A 19,844-nucleotide genomic window follows, 5' to 3' on the forward strand; every position below is an offset into this window, starting at 1 on the left:
AAGTTTGCCTGAGACCCACCCTTATATCACTGTGATCTAGTATTTTCAGGATGAGCTAAATCCAGATAAGGAGAAAGATAATATCCAATATCATGATAATGCTGGAAATGGCTAGGTTGAAAAGCCCCAAAGCTAGGAATACTTTCTTTTGTATCAGACTATGTGTGGTGTATTTAGTTCCCTCACTGCTTGGTAATTCAGTACTCTGAGTGACCTACAGGAGAACTCTCTTTTGTTCCCATCAAAAGAAGCTACAGTAGTGAAGAGGGGCGAGGCAGGCAGCCGCTGCCCAGTGCCTTACGTGGCTCTTGTTCATCATGGCCTCCTCCACACACAGCTGGTTCTCTTGTAAGGTCTTCCCCTGTCTCTTGCAGACGTCATGGAGATTCTTGATGTCGAGCTGCAGGCTCAAGAGCTTGCTGTTCAGGTTGTTTACTTCTCTGTCTCTCTCCCCGGCCTAGGCAGTCAGAAAAACGAAAGCATCAGTAAGGAGCAACTGAGGAAACACTTGCTTCCTTCACCTAAACGGGTTGACGGGGAGCTGAATTTGCTGCAAATCCGCTCACCGCGTCTCTGCTGTTATCACTCATCTCGGGTAACATTTACACAGGATCCATTGGTGAGGTGTCTGAGTGCCCTGCGTCAGTCAGGCAATTACTTATTTATATTAATTAATCTTCGCCACGCTGCTGTGGGTGTATCAGACAATTCCCCTGTTTTTTTTCGAGAGGAAGTCAGGGCCTAGGATGATTCCAGCACCCGGAGAACTGTCTATAAATATTAATGGTTCTGCCACTGATGAAATAAACATATCGAGATGTCAAATGAACTTGTCAGGACCACAGTGAATCAGCGATGGAGCTGATGAGGGATTCTGAAGTCTCTCAACTTTCTCTTTATTCATTAACCACCGCCCCCCTCCCACCCCCGCCTATTAACCTTGTGCTTTTCTTTACAAGGCTTACCATTGGGAGCAGAAGAGGAAGGCCTGGCCTGATCAGTAAGATCCCCTGACTTTGATTAGGAGTTAGAAGGGTTAGCTAATTGTTGCTAGATCAGAATGGAGAGTAGTGACTCGGATCAAAACAAAGTGTGCAGAGAGAAGCGACTTGGGTGGGGAGGGGCTGGGGTACAAAGCGATGGTGAGTGGGTGGGCTCTCTACCCCCTCCCGATGCTGGTTTCCAGCGTGGGTGGTGGCAATGTGAGAGGAATTTAGCAGGAAGCATTCGGCATCTCTGAAAGCTTCCTTCCTATGCCTGCACTGCTCTTCATGCGGAGAAGAAAAGAAGGAAGAAGAAGGAAAGAAAGGCTCCCAGCTCCTATGTGAACCAGCAAACTGGTTAGGGAGGTGGGGCTGGGGAGCCAAAGAGAGAAGGGGAAGAAACTCTTAAAGGGGACATTTACACAGAAGGCCTTTGGCTGATGTTAGCCTGGTCCTACAGGAGCATGCAGAGCAAAATGACATCTCAGAGTTGATCTTGATTGGCAGGAATGAGAATTGAGTTCTCAAACTCCACACCAGTGATATCGTGGCCAAAGACTACACCATGGGATGTGAGCGACCAAGCACTTCCTGCCCTCTGGTGATGTGACCCCCGTGGCCTTAAAGCCACTGTTTTCAGAGGAATTCAGGGGAGGGGACACAGTAATGGAGCATACCTCTGAGCTGCCTTTCCAAAGCCTCACATCTAGTTAGAGGAGGGCCATCGGATCACCCACGGAGCCAGGGTTCCGCCACCCTACCACACTGACGGGGCTTCTGGGATACATGAACTACACAACACACACTCCCGTGGGAACCAGAGGCCTGAGATGGACACAGTAAATCAGGCGTTAGTGGACAGGTCCATTTAGAAGACCTTTGAGCAAGGCCAAGGTGGGCCAGAGGACAGTGTGGGAACCGGAACCACAGTGTCAGGGTACCCGGAATCCAGAGGGTTCCCGGAAGCCTTCCGTCTCCACTGACTCACTTCTTCATTTCCATTTAGTACCTGCAGGACCCCTCCCCCCCCATCACTTTACAGTTTAATTAGGTTAACGGCTCGGCTTTGTCATTAAAAGGATTTCATTATCTCAAAAACCCTCCCTCCCCCCTTTCTAGCCCCTGTCCCTCACTCCTCACTTTCAGAAAAATCACACTGGATGTCAACTGCCCCAAGCACGCAATTACCATTAAGACAATTACCAGGGACTCTCTTAAGAGAATGTGTGTGCGTAAGGTGGTTTTAAAAATTGGCATGCAGACGCTGTTTTTTTTTTTTTTTAACTTGAAAACAAAATCCACCATCCCAGGAGGGAGCAGCTGCTTCACCCTAGCACCATAGAAGCCTTTCTCAGGGTTGTGCTGCAAGGGACGGTGCGGAAACTCAGGGGGATGCTCAGGGTCCCCTCAGCTCTGGCTACCAAATCATTTCTATCATCTGTGAATTAGGTGCCAGCGCCACGCTTGCCCTACAGGAGAGGCTGAGAACGCTCTGCACCTTCGTCTTGATGCTGGTTTTGGTCTTAAGGTGAGGAATGTGTTCTAGGGTTGCTTGGAATGGATCCACATCCACTGAGGGTTTGAGACTACGAAGCCAATGAGACTCAACTTGAGCTTCCCCAAGTTAACAGCTTAATGCACTTTCTCATGCTAGTGAAGACATCCGCTCTCTACAGGTTGGACTACCCTCTGGGTAGAAAGCCTACTGTTACCCCGTTCCTCTCTACCACCAGGAATTCAGAGCGGGCCTTCAACGTCATGTCGTTTGGATATTTAGGACCCAGCTTGGAATCTCTAAGGAAATGTCTTCATTTATAAAACAAGAGGCTTGGGAGAAGTCGCCTTCCTTTGAAGTTCCTTAAACCAGTTGAATAACAAATATGTTTTGCTAGACGTCAGATGAAATTTGCTTCTAAAATAAAAATGTAACTGTTCATTCGTTCCTAAACAGCAAATCATGGAGGTCTTGAGGTATCAGAATAGGAACGAAGGCTCGTGAAGAGCAATGAGATGCTCCCCAGCACCCATTTTTAATGCAGTTAGTTGTAAGAAGTGGCTGTGCTCAGAAACTCCAGAAAGGCGAGCGTTCCTGGGGTCCTAGTAGATGCAATTTTCTAATATCTTGTACAAGACATTAGCTGTGAACTATTTATAATCCCAGGTCCTTTCTGGAGAATGAATTCCAGGCAGATGCCTTTAGCGTATCAATATGCATTAGGTATAGATTTATTCCGACATTTCGTCAATCACGGCTCCGTGAGCAGTGCTGGAGTGGGAGAGAGACCAAGCGCTGCAGAGCTGATTCTTGGCTACCATCTGATCCCAGCATGGATCTGAAGTTGGTAGTGACACCTGAAATAACAAACCTCTGTTGCTAGGAGAGGTTTCATCTCCATAAACCGTGGACTCAGATACCCACTTTTACTTATGTAAGATTCCAACCTGGCTACTCTGCCCAGAAGCACATGACATTGGCCGAGCTACCAACCCACAGGCAAAATAGTAAATGCCAATATGGCAATTGCCTCCATGAGCCTGGAAAATAAGCTATTCAATGAGAGTGAGTTCTGCACGGGTTAAACAAGCCTTTGGTTAATTAACACAGCTCCTCAAACACGCGTCTTAAGAGGTGGACTGCGTGTGGCTCTGAGTTTTAAAGGACTGACAAATAGATTCATGTCCATTCTCAGGTAGAGCTGTGCCAGACTTAAGCTTATGACTCAGCAGCACCTGAGAGAAAAGAATATCTAAGATTCAAAATTGTGGCATTCTGGCGGTTTGGGGTCTCGAACAAGGCGGCTTTGAAAAACTGGGGTTATAGTTTCTAGGCTAGCTTTGGAGGCAAATGGTGACTCGGGTAATCGTCTGTGACAAATTGTCTAAGGATGAAGACAAATCGTCTACAAATAATGGAAAGCTACCTTTAACCCTCACAATCCTACAACCCCTGGACAAATACCAATCTATGGTGAGCGTTATGCTTTAGGAAGCTGAAAGCTGGGGCTGAGATGTCTCAGCATGTTAGGACGCTGACCCCCCCCCCCAAGCCTTGGGAACTGAATGAGTGATGAGAGACCCACATGGTGGAGGTTGTTTTCTGACCTCCACCTTGTCCCTATAAATAGATAAATGTAATAATACTTTACCAAATCAAAGCCATAAAAACTAATGTTGCCTCAGGAATTTTTACATTTTACTTGTGATAATTGAGTTTACACTTATTAGCAGCAATCGCGAACACCAATACGGACATTGCTGACCAGAGCCTCAAGTTTCGTTTTATAGAGACATTGCGGCTTCTGTATTACTTTGGATGGGAATTAATGGAAAGTCATTCAAGTTTTAGAAATTTTAGAAATAGCTCTGCTCGCATAGCAAATAATATGGACATGTTCAATCCGGTGACGCTGGTACACTTGCAAGTAAGTAGGTACTTTAAGATACACATGGTATATGGCAGAGATTGGCTACCTGTGGAATGTGAGTTGCTTTTTGTTGGCACTTCAGGCATTCCTTCATACTTTGGGCCATCATGTCCTGAGGGGCTAGTCTGATAGAGGGCAAGCTCCAGGAGAACAGAGATCTCTATTGCATTTGCTTTTCGAACCTCCAGCTCCTAGAACAATGCCTGGCACATTGAAGGTGTTCCAAAGACATACGTTAAATTGAAAAAAAAAATAGCCTAGCAAGTTCCCAGCAGACCCTTGTGCCCAGCAGAACTAGCAGCAGGTCCCATATGGCAGTAGTAACCCAGCAGGAAAGCAGCCTAAGTGTCTGGGTTAGGAGCAGCTTACTTCTTGGAAGGAGCCCACGCCAATGTGAGACATCTCTACACTTATCCCCAACGGACCTTTTCCATCTTTTGTGAAACAATGAAGGAATTTATACCTAGACTTTGGCCAACTCTTTACCACACAAAGCAGAAAGCTCCATTTCTACATCCTACTAGATACAAAGAGATGTTGGCAACTATGGAAAATGTCTATTAGGTGCTTTTACATCCAGTGCCTGATAGCTACCTAGCAAGCATCTGAATCCTGCTCATCACATATACTTCTAAGGCGAGGTGAAGGAGGCTCAGAGAGAGTGGGCAACACGGTCCAGGTTACTCTGCTGTTAGATGTGGACCCAGAACTGCTGAGGCTTAAATCTGAGCCCTTAAATCTAGGGTCCGTGGCTTGCTCTGTCCATGGTATTTTATGATGGGTATACCTGGAATTTGGAGGCATGGAGCTTGCAAGAGATCCCTTTCCACAAAGGTTCACCTTCACAGGTGTAGGAGCTGGGAGCCTTACCTCATTTTTCAGTCCCTTGGCAGTTCGTAATTCTCCTTTAAGCTTTAGCATTTTTGTGAGCTTTGTTATAAACCTGAAAAAGTCCAAGTGTTTAAGATGGAAAAAAGTATAAACGAGTCCAGCCCTGTAAAGATTTTCCCAGCTGGATGGATGCCCTCAGCAGGGGAGTTGGAAAAGTCTCCGAAACCGTTAACAACGCTGACTTCTCTACCCATCTGTTTGCGTTTCCACGTGCGTTCAGACCTCTGTGAGGGAGGCACAGCGGTAGTCTAGTCTTTCCCAGAAAACCACCATGTGCTGGACTAAAGAGTTTCTGAGTTTGCTCCTCTAGGGAAGAAAAGGGTCTCACTTCCTTTCTAGGTTTCTAAGTATTCTGCAGGTCAGATATAATTAAGACTTACTTAGCTTTTTTAATGATCCAGGCAGGATCATTATTTGCATGTGACCTATTTCCATAATAACTCTTGGGGGGGGGGACAAGACGACTCTGATTCCCATCACACAGAGGCAGAAACTGAGGCCCAGAGATGTGAAATGGCTTACCCAAGGACACACAAGCTCTCTTGCTAGTCCACGAAGCTCACCTGTTCATTTTATCACTGTGAATTCGAAATGTCCAGTGATATGACCTTTTTTTTTTTTTAAGGCATCAACTTGCCACGGTGGCGATTATAAAGTTAGAAATCTTGTAAAGTGCTGAGAATGATCTAGATTAAAAAGCTTCCAACAAAACTAAAGATGGCTGCACAGGTAATGGTACGTAACTACAGGATGAGGCATTTGAGGTCATAATGCATATTGACCTTCCTAAAATAATCTAATGCATTATGGGCTTCACTGTAGGGCTAAGGGGGTTTCCACCAAGCACTTACCTGCAGAATGGTTCCAAGAATGAGAAGCCACCAGATACTCATTCTTTGTTATAAGCTACATCCCCCATCCCTCATATAAGCCAAGAAGAAAGAATGGTTGTGATGTGTGGAGTTTGGAATGTCTTATGGAGCTGCATTCCGATTTTCTGTATTCTAGACCCTCTGACATCTTCATGCACAGATTTGCATCATGGGAATGATGGCATCACTCAGCCTTATCTGGCAGGGGAGGGCAAGGCTGGGCAATTTCACACTAGCTCTCCCGCCAATCCCCACCCCCAATCCCAGCAGCTTAAAACTCGGAAGGATTACTCTTCACTCAGACTATGTGTCCTTTGTGAACCATCTGGGCCTCTGCCCCACATGCTCCTTCCTCAGCTCCTTCTTGTCCTCCTCTAGTGGAACCTCTATTATCTGGTACCTGGTCTGTTGCCATGGCGGCAGACAGGGAACCTGAGGAAGTACATACTGGTTCATAAAGGAGAAGTGAGACACTTCACTTCTGCTCACATCTCATTGGTCCAAAAACAAACCTCATGATCACCCCTAACTTCCTTTGTTCTCTAAAGGGAGTATTAGTGAACAGTACAAATCATTTCCACACAAGGCAAGTCAAAAAGAATAAAAGTAACTCGGCATCAGAGAGTAGTCAACAGGGCTCTGAGCTACCGAAGCTTTGAAACCTAGTTCAAAATCATGTGGATCCTGTCCCAGGGGGGAGGCTCATCTCATCAAGCCCTCATCTCTGCCTCTGGAGGTGAAGGGGCTGTAGTGAGCGACCCTCACGCTGTCATAGCTCTCAACTTCCCTTTGCTGCTCTACCTTGACAAACATCTTTATTTGGTAAGAGCGATAAGCTCAGTCTGAACATCACACACTAAAAATATGTCCTCGAGAATGACCTTTCTCTTCAGGAACGTCCGCTGGGTCATCAGCAGATGATTCTCAAATCAAATCTTATTTAAAAGGCGACAAAAAAAAACCCCACAAAAATAATTTTCTAGACTGCGATGGTTTTAACGAGTATTTCAGAGGAAGATTAGAAGGTGTCTGTTCCACTATTCACATGAAATGTACTGGGCTGTAGCAAGAATCTCAGAGGGATGAACTGTAGAGGGAGAACTGACTTGTTCTGGACTGTAGCAAGTAAAAAGCAAGAGAAAACACTAACAGGGTTTTGTCCCTCAAGGAAGACACAGGACTCCTGTGAGTCATTAGCAATAACAGTGGGGGACACCTTGGAAGGGCTCACAGTTGAAAAAAAGAAGGGTTGCATGATACATCTCCAAGGTACCTGACAGGAATGTTTGCCAGATGGATAAGAGAGAAGGCATAGAGAGAGGTTCCCTGCTTCATAACTGACCGTCTGGAACCGTCCATCATAGTCTCTTAGGAGGGTGCCTGACAAGCACTTCGTGTAGAAGCAAACTCACCCCAGAGCGGACAGGATGGTAGAACCTGATTGCTGACTGCTCTTTTGGGTCTAAGACTTGGTTAATGTCGCCTCTTTTCAAGTCCCCGGCTTCCACATCTTTGTTTCTCGCATCTCTGTTGAGTTCACTGCTTCTTCAGGCCTCATCTGGGAACGTTTTTCTTGTTTTCAAAGGCTTGCCATCTGTTTTTCAAATAGTATTTTTCTCGGTGACGGCTGTGCCCAGGAAAAAAAAAAAAGAAGATTAATAGTCTAAATAAAAACTGAGAGCCCCATGGGGATGGGCTGGTGGGCAAAGCAGTTGCCGTGCAAGCCCAGTGACTGGAGTTTGATACCCGGGATCCATCCATGTTCAGAAAGAAAACAGCCCTACACAGCAGCAAGCATCCGCAATCCCAGCACTCTATGGCTATGTGAGAGGCAGAGGCAGGAGGATCGGCTGGAAGTTTCTGGGCCTGCCAGCCTGGAGTATGTTACATGGTAGAAAGAATAGAAACCCCATCTCTACAAGTGGAAGGTGAGATCTGAACTCCCAAAAGTTGTCCTCTGACCTCCACATGCATGGCATGGCATGCATGCATATACACATAGGTACGCAAGCAAGCAGGTGCGTACACACACACACACACACACACACACTCACTAAATTAAAAACATAGAGGTTCTAGTTTCTAGAAATTCTAGATTCTAATGATAACTTTGCTTACCCTCAGCCCTTGCTCAGAGCACCAACATACATGTACAGGAAATGGTAACTAGCCCCTTACTTGGGTGTCAGCCATGAACTCAGGTATCCAAGGGGAAAAATCTAGTTTCCATTACTCAGTCTCTTTATTATGATCCTGTTCCACCACATAACAGAAACATAGTTTCAGTTATTTCTAAGAAAGTCATTATTATCAGGTAAAAAACAAAGCCGGGCAGTGGTGGTTTAATCCCAGCACTCGGAAGGCAGAGGCAGGCAGATCTCTGAGTTCTGGTCTACAAGAGCTAGTTCCAGGACAGGTTCCAAAGTATAGAGAAACCCTGTCTCATAAAACTAAACAAAGAAAAAAAATTAGGTTATTTCAAAACCCCTTTAAAGTCTCTTTAGAGTGTGCCTAGATTCTCAGACCCTGAAACCATGGGTGACTTCTGGTCCATGGCCATAGGGTAGTATTGCTGTAATATCTTTGTCTTGGAGACAGGGTATATACACTCTACCTTCCTTTCCTACAGGCTTCGAGTTGGTACCTCTCACTCTTGGGGGGCCATCCTCTATGACTTGGATGTATATGCACATAGATGTTTTCCCCTCATCTCCTCTCACAGTTGCCCTACCCAAATCCTGTGTTATGCTTTGCATGTCTACAGAATCCAGACTCTTAGATCAAAGCGCCGAGCTTTTGTTAGAATCCATTGGTTTTTTTTTCCCCCACATTTGCCTTATCTTACATCTTTCACTAGGACCCAATTACCTGTCTTTGCCCCATTTTACTTATCCATTGTTTTTCTTAGCTCAGAGGACTATTGTTTAGTTTTGGGGGAGGAAGAAAAAAGGCCACAGAAGAACAAGATCAGTGGAACACAGGTATGTATCAGACATTGAACTCTCTATGTCCTCCAGGCTGGCCATGAATGTCAATCACCCAGCCTCTTCCTCCTGAGTGCTAACGTTACAGGCTCGCACAACCACGCAGGCTCATTCTTCTTTTTGACTTGGATAGAATTGACTAAAGACTTACTTTCCCCCAACTAGAATGTATTTCTGGATTTTCGGAGAAAGCGGTGTTATTTAATGGGAAGCGAAAACAAACTTCAAGGATTAATCAGAATTAGATTTACTTAAACTCAGATCAAAGTATTCACACTGGGTTTTAGCTTTTCCTCCAAAGTTTTCTTGAGCTTTCAAAATATGTGACCACCATAAATGAACCGAGATTCCCCCTTGTACAATTTTCTTTTCCTGCCCAGTATGGAAGCAGCCATGGTATGTAGAGCCAAGCATGAAGAGAACTCTTTTTTTTTGGATCTAAACCCGGTTCTAAAGGAGGAAATCCTTGGTCTTGGAGGGCACGTCTGCTGGGGAGAGGGCGGAGCCACGTCTGCTGGGGAGAGGGCAGAGCCGCAGGAGTAGGTGATGCAGGAGTTGGTTCTGCTAGGGGGTGCGGTCCTGCAGTGTAATATACGGAAGAGGGCTCTGATACCAAAGTCCAGTGGCTCCCTCCAGAAAGAGGCTTTGGGATGGAGGAAGAAAGCAGGGGTCTGAAGCAAAAGACAAGCGCCCCAGGCACTGTCAAACTCTTTGTCCTGGGGCTGCTTCTTTTGGTACCTTTCACAGGTGTTGCTAACAGCCTGGTCCAACACCCACTCTTTTATCTTCCTTAGTAAAACCGAACCCCAACACTATTAAATGTCTATGTACTAGAACCGCGTCTCCCGCCCGTCCCCTGGGTAGGTACCGCTCTGTGTTGAAGTTTTGGCTAACCAAAGGGGAGCCTGATAGGGACTTCTGGGACATCTTCGAGAGGCGGTGTACAACTCGGTTTCTTCTCTCCTTCCCAGTCACCTGTGCTGCTGACTCAATGCCTGCCTCTCCATCAGCTGTTTAGAACACAAGAGTTGCTCACAGACACGGAAGGAGCCCAGGTCCCTCATGATGTGAAATGACATGTCTGTCAGCCCTGACAGAGAGAAGTTTTTGGTTTTTAACTTTCTTTTTATTCACTCTGGTTGTCTTTCACATCATACATCTCAATCCCGTTTGCTCATCTTCCCAACCCTTCACATCTGCCCTCTGACCTTGAAAACCAGCCTCCCCCCCCCAAATGAAACAAAGTTTAAGAGGAAAAAAAAGGAAAACTTAAAAATCCTGTCATGGAAGCTGCAGTGTGAGGCAGCGAGTCACACTGTAGACCCTTTAGCCCATGTGTCTTTACTTGTGAGTGTTCATGACAAAGAGTCATTGGTCTGGCTCGAGGCCTCTGGTTTCTGCTACACTATCGATGCTGGGTCCTCACTGGGACTCTTCTTGATTACCCCGTTGCTGCCCTGTGTTGTGGAGATCCTGCAGCTTTGGTTGGCAGGACCGGTGCCTTCATATGCTCCAGCAGATCACAGATGGGGTGGATATTGGGGTGGACTAAGTCACAACCCTGGTTCTGGGCCTGGGCAGCTGGGTTGGTCATTCTGCCATTTCTCCCCTGTCCTCACCACCAGGGCAAGCGAGAGGGCAGTTTTTATCTTGTTTAAGTAATCATTACCCCCTCCCCCGTTTCTTGCTATTGGATTTAATGCAGATGGACAAAGTAACCCTTGTTGTGATCCTCTTGGCGAGACCTCCCTAGCAACCCACCCTATTTCTAGCACCACCCCTAGCTTTAGAATGTAGACTGGACGGGCTTCTAGAGAGATTGCTCAACAGTTAAGAGCACTGTAGGGGACCTGGGTTCCATTCTCAACAAGTACATGGTAGCTCAAGCTCCAGGGGTCCAGTGCCCTCTTCCTGCCTCTGTTCACACTACATGCACATGGCAAAAAATATCATATAAGCATGCAGACACCGAAAATAAAACAAATTCTGAAATGCATAGAGGACCATGCATTTTGCATATTGTGGACAAGTCTTTGACATCCATACATGACATTCTCTTAAATGTCCCACTTCTTCTTTATGACTTGAGCCATTGTTTTTTGCTTTCACTTTCTGCCCCTCCTCTTCATGCAGGAGTGAGTCACGTGCTCAGACTCCATGCTGCCATCATCATTATTCTCAGGCCGTATGGCAAAGCTTGGTTTTTGGAAGGACGCAATGCCGCCGATCTTTGTTGCCATGATCACTGGTCAATGAGGAGGAAAGGCCCGCCTCCTTGCTTTGAGGCTTTCCTTCTGGGGAGCGTGTTTTCTGCCTGTGGAAAAATCGCATTCTTTCACAAGCCAACTAGACCGACATTCCAAGCATCTTCCTCACAATACACGTCATATTTGTACGTTTCTGGAAGCTTCTAAATGTCACACATTGTTCTAAGTATATAATAACAGTTAATTCACACAGTGGCCTTGCCAGGTAGGTGAGCCTTTCCCGGTCACAACACGTTTTCTGAACATCTTTGAACATGAGCACCTGGCGTTACTACTGATGCGGACCATTCACATTTTCTGTTTAGCTGGGTAGACAGCTGTCTACTGTAGCGAGAAAATAGGAGCATATACACTTTTTTGAGATTATTTTAGATTTTGAGCCACGTTACAAAGATAGTCACTTTTGATCCTTTTATTCTGACAGGTTGTCACTCTTTTGTGAACTAGATACTTTTGAAGATTTTTGGTCAGTTAATTTATAGAATGATCACCAATTTGCATTTTCCTTATATTTTCTCCATGTTTATACTGAGGCTGTATATTCTGGGCAAATGTGTCATAAGCCATTTTAGTGAATCATATTAAGTATGCATGAAATTAATATATTTCATCCTGATGACCTTAACCCTGGGTCACTGGATCTTCTGGTTTCTATCTACTGTAAACCCATTATAATGAATGTACATCTGCGGCGATGCTTGAAAGTATACAAATATTCTGTTTGTTCCCGAACTTAACCTACCATTTTTTTTTTAGCAAGATAGATCTCTCTTGCCATAATGAACTAGTGTGTTATTCTTTTTCTCTTTCTTCTTCTTCTTCTTCTTCTTCTTCTTCTTCTTCTTCTTCTTCTTCTTCTTCTTCTTCCTCTTCCTCTTCCTCTTCCTCCTCCTCCTCCTCCTCTTCCTCCTCCTCCTCCTCCTCCTCCTCCTCCTCCTCCTCTTCTTCTTCTTCTTCTTCTTCTTCTTTCAAGACATACCGTGTTATTCTTTTTGTCCTTTCTTTGGTGCACGTTTGTGTTTGCAAGAGTGGAGATGGCGCAGGAGTGTGGGCGCTGCCTGTGGAGGCCAGAGGCTGACACTGAATGTCTTCCTTGATTAGGCTCCACTTCTGTCCACTGAGGCAGGATGTCTTGCTGAGCCCAGAACTCACCAATTAGGCAGCCGACCTAGCCACTTGTCCTTGGACCCTTGTTCCTGTCTGCTAAGTGCTGGGATTGCAGGCAGCCGGTCACACTTGTGTGGCTTTTATGTGGATGCTGACAAGTGTTTTACCCATTGGGCATCACCCAGACCCATTGAGATCTATTTCCCTCATTTTTTTTTTTTACATTTCCTTATTGAGATGCTTCTGGAAGGAAGGGTTGTTCCTTATCCCAGCTTAATTGTTTATTTATATTGGTATGAGCCCGTGAGATCTATCTGATGAGCTATAACCAAATACTATTAATTTTGTTGCCCAACTGCTCCTAATTCACGTTGCCTTCTGTAGCCTTTCAATGAGCCCTGTAGTATCTGGAGCACTTCTAGGGCCACAGCAAGCATGCCCCAGCCTCATCTTGCAGCTTCCTGTCCCCTTCCTCCCACTTATTTCTCCCTGGAGCCAGGGATCACGTGATCACTCAACTCATGTGACGATAGGCACATTAACGTCTTCCAAACCTCAGCACCCTTCTTTGGAAACATCTGTGACTGTAACCTTACTGGATGGAGCCAGAGTGACAAGCAATGCACCTGTGACTGACTGGTGGAGAAGTTTAAATTTTTGAACGTTTTTTCTTTCCTTTCTTTGTTGCTTTCCTGGGGGTAGAGTTTGTTTCTTGAGTTGCCTTTTGCTATCTTTAGCCTGGCGTTATACGAGATTTCTATCTTGGAAAAGGATTTTTCCAAGACCTCCTATTTTTCCTTCTCATCTTACACACTCCCTCTCTTAGGTTTCAAACAGCTTGGAAAAGAGACAAGGACTGTTGGGGGCAGGTGTGACAACATCATCTGGCACCCTCTTAGGTGCCTGCTCTCTGGCAGGAAAGGGGTTAAGTATTTGGTGATAACTTCAGCGTTCAACTGCCAAGTCTCTTAGGTTCAGCTCAGCAATCAAACCGCATAACCTAATAGAGCCCCCGGTGCTACGGGAAGCACAGGACACTGATTTATATTTTAATATCCGTAATTTCCACAAGAGCAACATTTCTGAGTGTCATTTTACAATTTCTGTCAAATGCCAGCTCGGTTTTTCTTAATTCTGTTTATTGTGTCTGCATTTGCAACCTCATCGGCAATTCAGATTCCCGGCTCTCAGGGGAGAAGAGTGTTGCTGCATTTCTCTGCAATGGGAAGGCTGGGACCGGCGGACAGTAATGGGCCTATAAAAGAATTGGAAATATAAATGAAGTACTGCGTATTAAGAAATGGTTATGAAGTACATTTAACCTTTTAAAAAAAAGCAAGATTGATCAAACTCAAAAAAAAAAAAAAGGAAGAAAGAAAAAGAAAAGAGAAAGAAAGAAAGAGAGTATTTGAGATCCACACTGGAACCGTTCCTCCCCGCACCAAGAACTGTGGTCCAGGCAGCGGGTATCTGGCCATGTTTTCTGTGAAGTGGCTGCTGCGGCCATTGGCGCTGTAGTGAGTTGTGAAGGGCTTTGGGATCCCCAAAGATCAAAGGTACAGAGCTACAGAAACGCCAGATGTTGCCAGTAGGAAGGAGCCTGGTTCTCTCCTGCATTCTTTGAACGTCTAGTAAAAGAACAAAGCTGGTGCAGCCGGCACAAACCTCATCTTCCGGTCGGTGTGCTCAGTGGGCAGGTGGTGCTTCTCGAGGCTGCCTGCTGCAGACACCCACTCTCGCGTGCCAGCAGCATCCCCTGGCTCCCGCCAGACCCGCAGCTCTAGTGTCTACACTGGTATGTTCACACATATGTCAGAGTGACCTCCTGTGAGGTCTCAGTGTATAGTCTAACACTGAGTTGTGTGTCTCCCTTGACTGTCCCAGAAAGACAGGAAGAGTCAGAGGCCCTTCATGAATGGGAGTGTTATTAGCAACCAGACTCCTCTCGAAAGTCTCAGCTCCTGTGCGTCATTTCAAGCCCAGAGCCGCACGCTTTGCTCCTGGTACATGTTAAGACCGCCCAGAGCCGCACGCTTTGCTCCCGGTACATGTTAAGACCGAAAGCATTTTACCATCGTCCTTCCGTTTCCCACGCTGGATATCCAACATCGCGTCTTATTGCCAAACCTCTGGCAGAAGCCGTGTTGAGTTTCTCAGTGGAGCTATCGACCACATTGACTGAAGCCGCAGCAACGTGTTTCTCCCCATCCAAAAGGGTAAAAATAACAGGAACAAGTTGTCGGAAATGAAATTTCAATTCATCCACGCCCTTTCTACACTTCTGCCGCGACTCCCAAGCAGGGATCGATAGTGTTTAGACAGCCAAGGAGATTTTTTCCCCTCTTAAAGCACCAGATCAATAGTAAAAAAAAAAAAAAAAAATCTTGCAGCCCTCTGTATGTGTTGTAGTAAATGTGAACAAATCAGAGGCCTTCGGCTAAAGCGATTGACTGAAGGCGGAGACAGGCTACGCTTTGTAACCAAGAGCACAGGTGGTGACGTTGTTGAAGCCTCAGCACTTCCAGGGTTCCAATAACAAGGCTTCAAAGGGAATTCCTGTATCCAAAAGGAAGAAATGAAAAGATGCCCGTGCATCACAGCATTCGGGTATGATGTCTTTAAGAGCTGGGAATGCGCTGCAAGAACCAGTGACCATGGTGGGAGACATGTTACTGGGAGACAGCGTGGATCCTGGAGCGTGTCCCAGGACACTTCCTCTTCTTTCTGCCCTTTGCTTTCTTAAACTTAAGCCCGTATTGAAAGTTTCTGGCTACCTGTGTCTTTTGTCCCATCGTCCCACGTGCACTCTTCCCATGATGCTGTTCATTTCCCACCTGCCTCCTCTAGCAGACTGTATCCTGTGTTTCTGGTGTACGCAGGGTGTCGTACATACCTGGTTTCCCTATTTGTCAGCTGTCCTCTGGGGGCCTCTTTCCCCTTCTCTCTTTAATTATGCTACCTACGAGCCACCCTTTTCCATTGTGAAAATCCCTATATTGTATTTCATCTCCCTCCCCTTTTTCTTTTCACTTGAGATAGTGCGGTGCCCAGATACATGAGTTAGGCTGAGATCTAAATGTTGTCTCCTCAATAGATTAGAGCCCTAACTATGACAAGAAGCGGAAGACTTCTGAGGTGGACAATGACAAGAACAAATCCTTAATTTCGTTTGGAAAAGCCACCCCAGGGGATCACAGACTGCCACATTGTGGGGCCTCTTTTGTGAAAACCAAACCAAACCAAACCCCACTCTTGAAGCTGTAAGACCCAGAGGTGAATGCTGTGACATATGGGCAAGAGGCTTCAGCATGGAAGACTTGTGATTCTTACTGGGGTCCCTTGTATTCTTACTGGTGCCAACTTAAATAATGAAAAGAGATTCTGTTGGAAACAAAACCTCTGCTGGAGTCTAGTGCAGAAGCAGGATAACACTGTAAGGCTTTTTTTTTTCTTTTTAAAATAACATTTATTTGTTTAATTCCTCCCTCTGGTGAAGGAGATTGAACCTGTGTCCCCATGTATGATAAGAAGTGCTTTTCCACCAAGACAACACCACCCCAAAGCAAGCATGTATTAGTCTTGATGAAATATTTTATTTTTAGTAGATTTTTTTCTTAACCCATTGTAGAGTGGTGAGTCATAGTTGTAGACACTCTGTAGACTGACACAGTCACCCCCTCCTTGGTATGAGTCCTCATGTCACAGACCTGTTCTCCATAGGGGTGTTGGGTACTGGTATATATCCAAAGTGCCCCTAAGAAAAGACGGATACAACACAGTTACTTCAAAGAAGGTCGGTAGTGGTAGTAGGCAATGTTTTCATGGTGACTGTTTCTAAAGGTAGAAAAAGAGAAGCAAGCTGGGTGGGGTGGTGACCTTGGGAGGGTCAAGGTCAGGGTGGGCTCCAGTGAGACCCTATATCAAATAACCGAACCACAAACAAACAAAAATCAGAAAACCAGATTGAAATAGTAATTTATCCAGCAATTCGTAAATTCTGAGAACCCGGCACCTACCAAGTGAAATGGAAATGTACAATAACAGGCACAACTCCAAGAAAAACTGGCATCTGAGAAAAATCAACTTCTCTCTCTGTACATGCCAGTGTGCCTATGTGTACATGTGAAACATATGAACATGTGTGTACATGTGGTGGCCAGAGGACAACTTGAGGTATCATTCCTCAGGAATTGTCACCTTCTCCTTGGTCTGGGACTGTCACCTCATTGGCCTGGGGCTTGCTGATTCAGTTCAGCTGTCCATTCAGGGAATGCCAAGGATTCAGTTGTCTCTGCATCCTTAGGGTTGGGACTACCAGCATGCACCACCATGTTTGACTTTCTAAAATGTAGGTTCTGGGGCCAGAATTCAGAGGGAGGGAGGACTATGTACGATATGTGTGTTGCCTCAGCTCCTTTCCTTTCACTCTTGGGACCCCAAGAGTGAAGCTCCCTCCCTGGGCTCTTGAAGCCTGGAAGTGGTCAAGGTGACCCCTGGGCCCTGCATGGCACTGTGTAGCTTCCTCCCATCACACCCACATCTCCGTGAGATACTCCATAGACTGTTCTGCTTATGTGCACCACCAACTTCCTGCTCATAGGCTCACTAATGAAGAAAAATGGTGGAAAATCTTGTCAGCAGTTATGTTCATTTTCCCAGTGATACTTAACAAAATCCCACAACCGGGGGGCTTAAAATGACAGAAATGTGTGGTGTCACCACCCTGGAGGCTAGGGGTCCGAGATCAATGTACCTGCAGAGCTGTTCTCTTTGGGAGTGTACTCCGCTCGCTTGGTTTGTCAGCTCACCACTCCTAACTCTGTCTCCATCTTTATAGGCTGTCTCCCTGAGTGCACAGCTGTCTCTCAGGCCCTCATGTTACTGATGTCTCAAAAAAGAGGGAATTTGGAAATGGGCACACACAGGAAGGGTCCTGTTCAAGTGATAGTACCTGTAGGAACATGGATGAATGTGCCAAACAATGCCAAGTGTTGCCAGAAAGCCACCCAAATGAGGGAAAGCCTGGAACAGATGCTCCACCCAGCTGTCAGAAATAACCGACTTTGCTGATACCGTGACCTCAGATGTTTTGCCTCCAGTATGGTGAGAGTGTTATTACAACCATAAGCCACTTAGCATGACCCCCATCTTAATTAATCATTACTGCAATAACCTCACTTCTGAATAAGGTCACATTTTTAGATCCTGGGGGTTTAGAAATTCAACGAATAAATTGGGGTGGGAGTGGGAGACAATTTAATTCAAGCAGTGAAGTATGTTCAAGTATCTTCCACTGTCTGAAAAGAAAAAAGTCTCTCTGACCTTCCCCATCTGTCTCCGTCTCTCGTCTCCTGGTCTTGCATCACTTGTCTTGCCGAATAAATGGTCCTTATTGTATTTGATTAACTTGACACCAGAGGCTGCTTCCGTAGAACTTCCCCTCCAGCATCGCTTACTGTTCTTGGTGTCTGAGACCCTGTTCCAGTTTATCTCCAGCTTTTTGGGATGCTCCTTAGACCCCTTGGCACACATTCCTCCTGCCTGTGGTCCAAGGTTCTCTCCTTCTGTCCTCTTTATTCTTATTCTGTGTCATCACAGACACAGAATCCCTTCTATCATCTTGACATCAGCTACCACGAGCGCCCAACGCGGGATGAAAAGCAGGCCTGCCCGTAGCTCCTCACTACATACCACTCATATCAGAATTGCTCTAATGTATAATCTCCAGCGTGGCTTTGCTGTGATGCTTGAGATCTGTATCCATGACTGCCTTCTAGACAGTTGTAGCTGCCCTGACTGTTCCCTGCAGCTCAGCATCTCCAAAAGGAAGCCTGGAACCCTCTACTCCAAAGTTCCTTCTCTTATGTTGATTGTTTATCTAACATACACATAACAGTATATTCTAAAGACTTTGCTGTGGAGCCAATTAATCTGTGTAAAGAATGTGTGATCTATGTTCTCTGATTACTTTTATCTCTGGCGAGAAACTGAGATACAGGAAGGTTATACAGTTTGTCTTTGATGAATTTGTGATCTATGTTCTCTGATTGCTTTCATCTCTGGTGAGAAACTGAGGCACAGGAAGGCTATATAGCTTGTCCCAGGTGCCTCAGCTCTGGTGTTGGTACTCGTCACACTCTTGTATGCTGTGCCCCTTTTCTCCCACAGTCCTTGTAACCCAGCACTAACAAAATCCTTCCTACCGTATTTTCTAAGTCAAGTTTTTTTTTCTTCTGTTATCCTCATGCAAATGCCATACTAATTCCAGAAACTATAGATACGACCTGGTCATTGAGATTTTAAACGTCTTTCAACATGGATTGTGTAATGTCTTCAATCATTTTCTATTGATGCCATGATAAAGTTTAGGTTAAATGGCTTACGCCATGTTTCTGACCCTTGTTTCCTATCTTCTTCCCTCCATAGCTCTACTGAAGGATGCCTTTACCCCATGCTGCTTATGCTACATGTATCATTCTGTCCCCTCTTTCCACCATTTTCAGGCAGGTGTTGAGGGTCCCAGTTGATCCCTTAGGACTCAGGGTGAATATAATTTCTTATGTAAAGCCCTTTCTGGTTCCTAGGACCTGGGTTCCTCCTCTGAGAATGTGCTCCCAACTTGAGCCTCGATCCCGTGACCTGAGCCATCACCACAGTGCACTGGAATCAAGGTAGAGTTGCCCTCATCTTCCTCTCTACGGAAGATCCAGGGACTGTGTGTTCCTTGTTTACCATCTTGTCTCAAACGAACAAACAAGTACCTATCATACAGATGATGCTGAATTCTATTGGCGGAAAGAATGGAGACCAGTGGACTAAGGACTAGAAGGAAATAACTGGCATAGGAATCGGGATACTTTGTCTACACGAACACTACACTCTTTCCTTGATGGGTAGGCTGACCTAAGAAACCAAAGAGGCTTGTGAGGTGACAAAGCAAAGGATCCAGAAATAATCCACTTGAACAGCAACTGGTTAAGACAGAATCATAGAATCACACTTAAGACCGTTTCCCAGATAGTAAAGATCTTTACGGTGGGGCTGACGCTCCCAACTTATTGGTCAAACAAATCTCGCTTCTGGATGTCTCTAGAAGGGCTCTAGAGCCTCTCTGTGTGTGACTCTATTTTCCCTTTACATCACAGAACTCGTAAGTCTTTGCCTTCTGTGTTCAGTCAAATTCGTTCAGGATCTGCAGACCTATTTTGTCACGCACGAGTCAGCTTTCCTTGAGCAATCTTCCTTATTTTAAGTTCTAGGGGATGCCGCCCCCTCTCAAATCCCTCTGAAGCTGCAGGCCTACTGCTGTTCAGAG

At 45.6% G+C, this 19,844-nt stretch overlaps 1 protein-coding gene across 2 annotated transcripts in view; it reads right to left on the reverse strand.

Annotated features, from left to right (window-relative positions):
• Positions 1–6,545, reverse strand: part of Pmfbp1 (polyamine modulated factor 1 binding protein 1) — a 47,207-nt gene extending 40,662 nt beyond the window's left edge. The window contains exons 1-4 of one of the 2 annotated variants that reach the window (XM_085681762.2): positions 6,151–6,545; positions 5,279–5,351; positions 4,455–4,611; positions 302–457 (exon numbers count right to left, since the gene is read on the reverse strand). In XM_085681762.2, the coding sequence (XP_085537888.2) occupies positions 302–457; positions 4,455–4,517 (219 nt within the window). In that variant the 5' untranslated portion in view covers positions 4,518–4,611; positions 5,279–5,351; positions 6,151–6,545. The remainder of the gene's footprint in view (positions 1–301; positions 458–4,454; positions 4,612–5,278; positions 5,352–6,150) is intronic. The other variant, XM_085681763.2, reaches the window with a different exon arrangement.
• Between the last annotated feature and the right edge of the window lie 13,299 nt (positions 6,546–19,844).

The sequence above is a fragment of the Myodes glareolus genome, chromosome 22 (assembly GCF_982192425.1).
Source record: "Myodes glareolus chromosome 22, mMyoGla1.1, whole genome shotgun sequence".
Lineage (NCBI taxonomy): Eukaryota > Metazoa > Chordata > Mammalia > Rodentia > Cricetidae > Myodes > Myodes glareolus.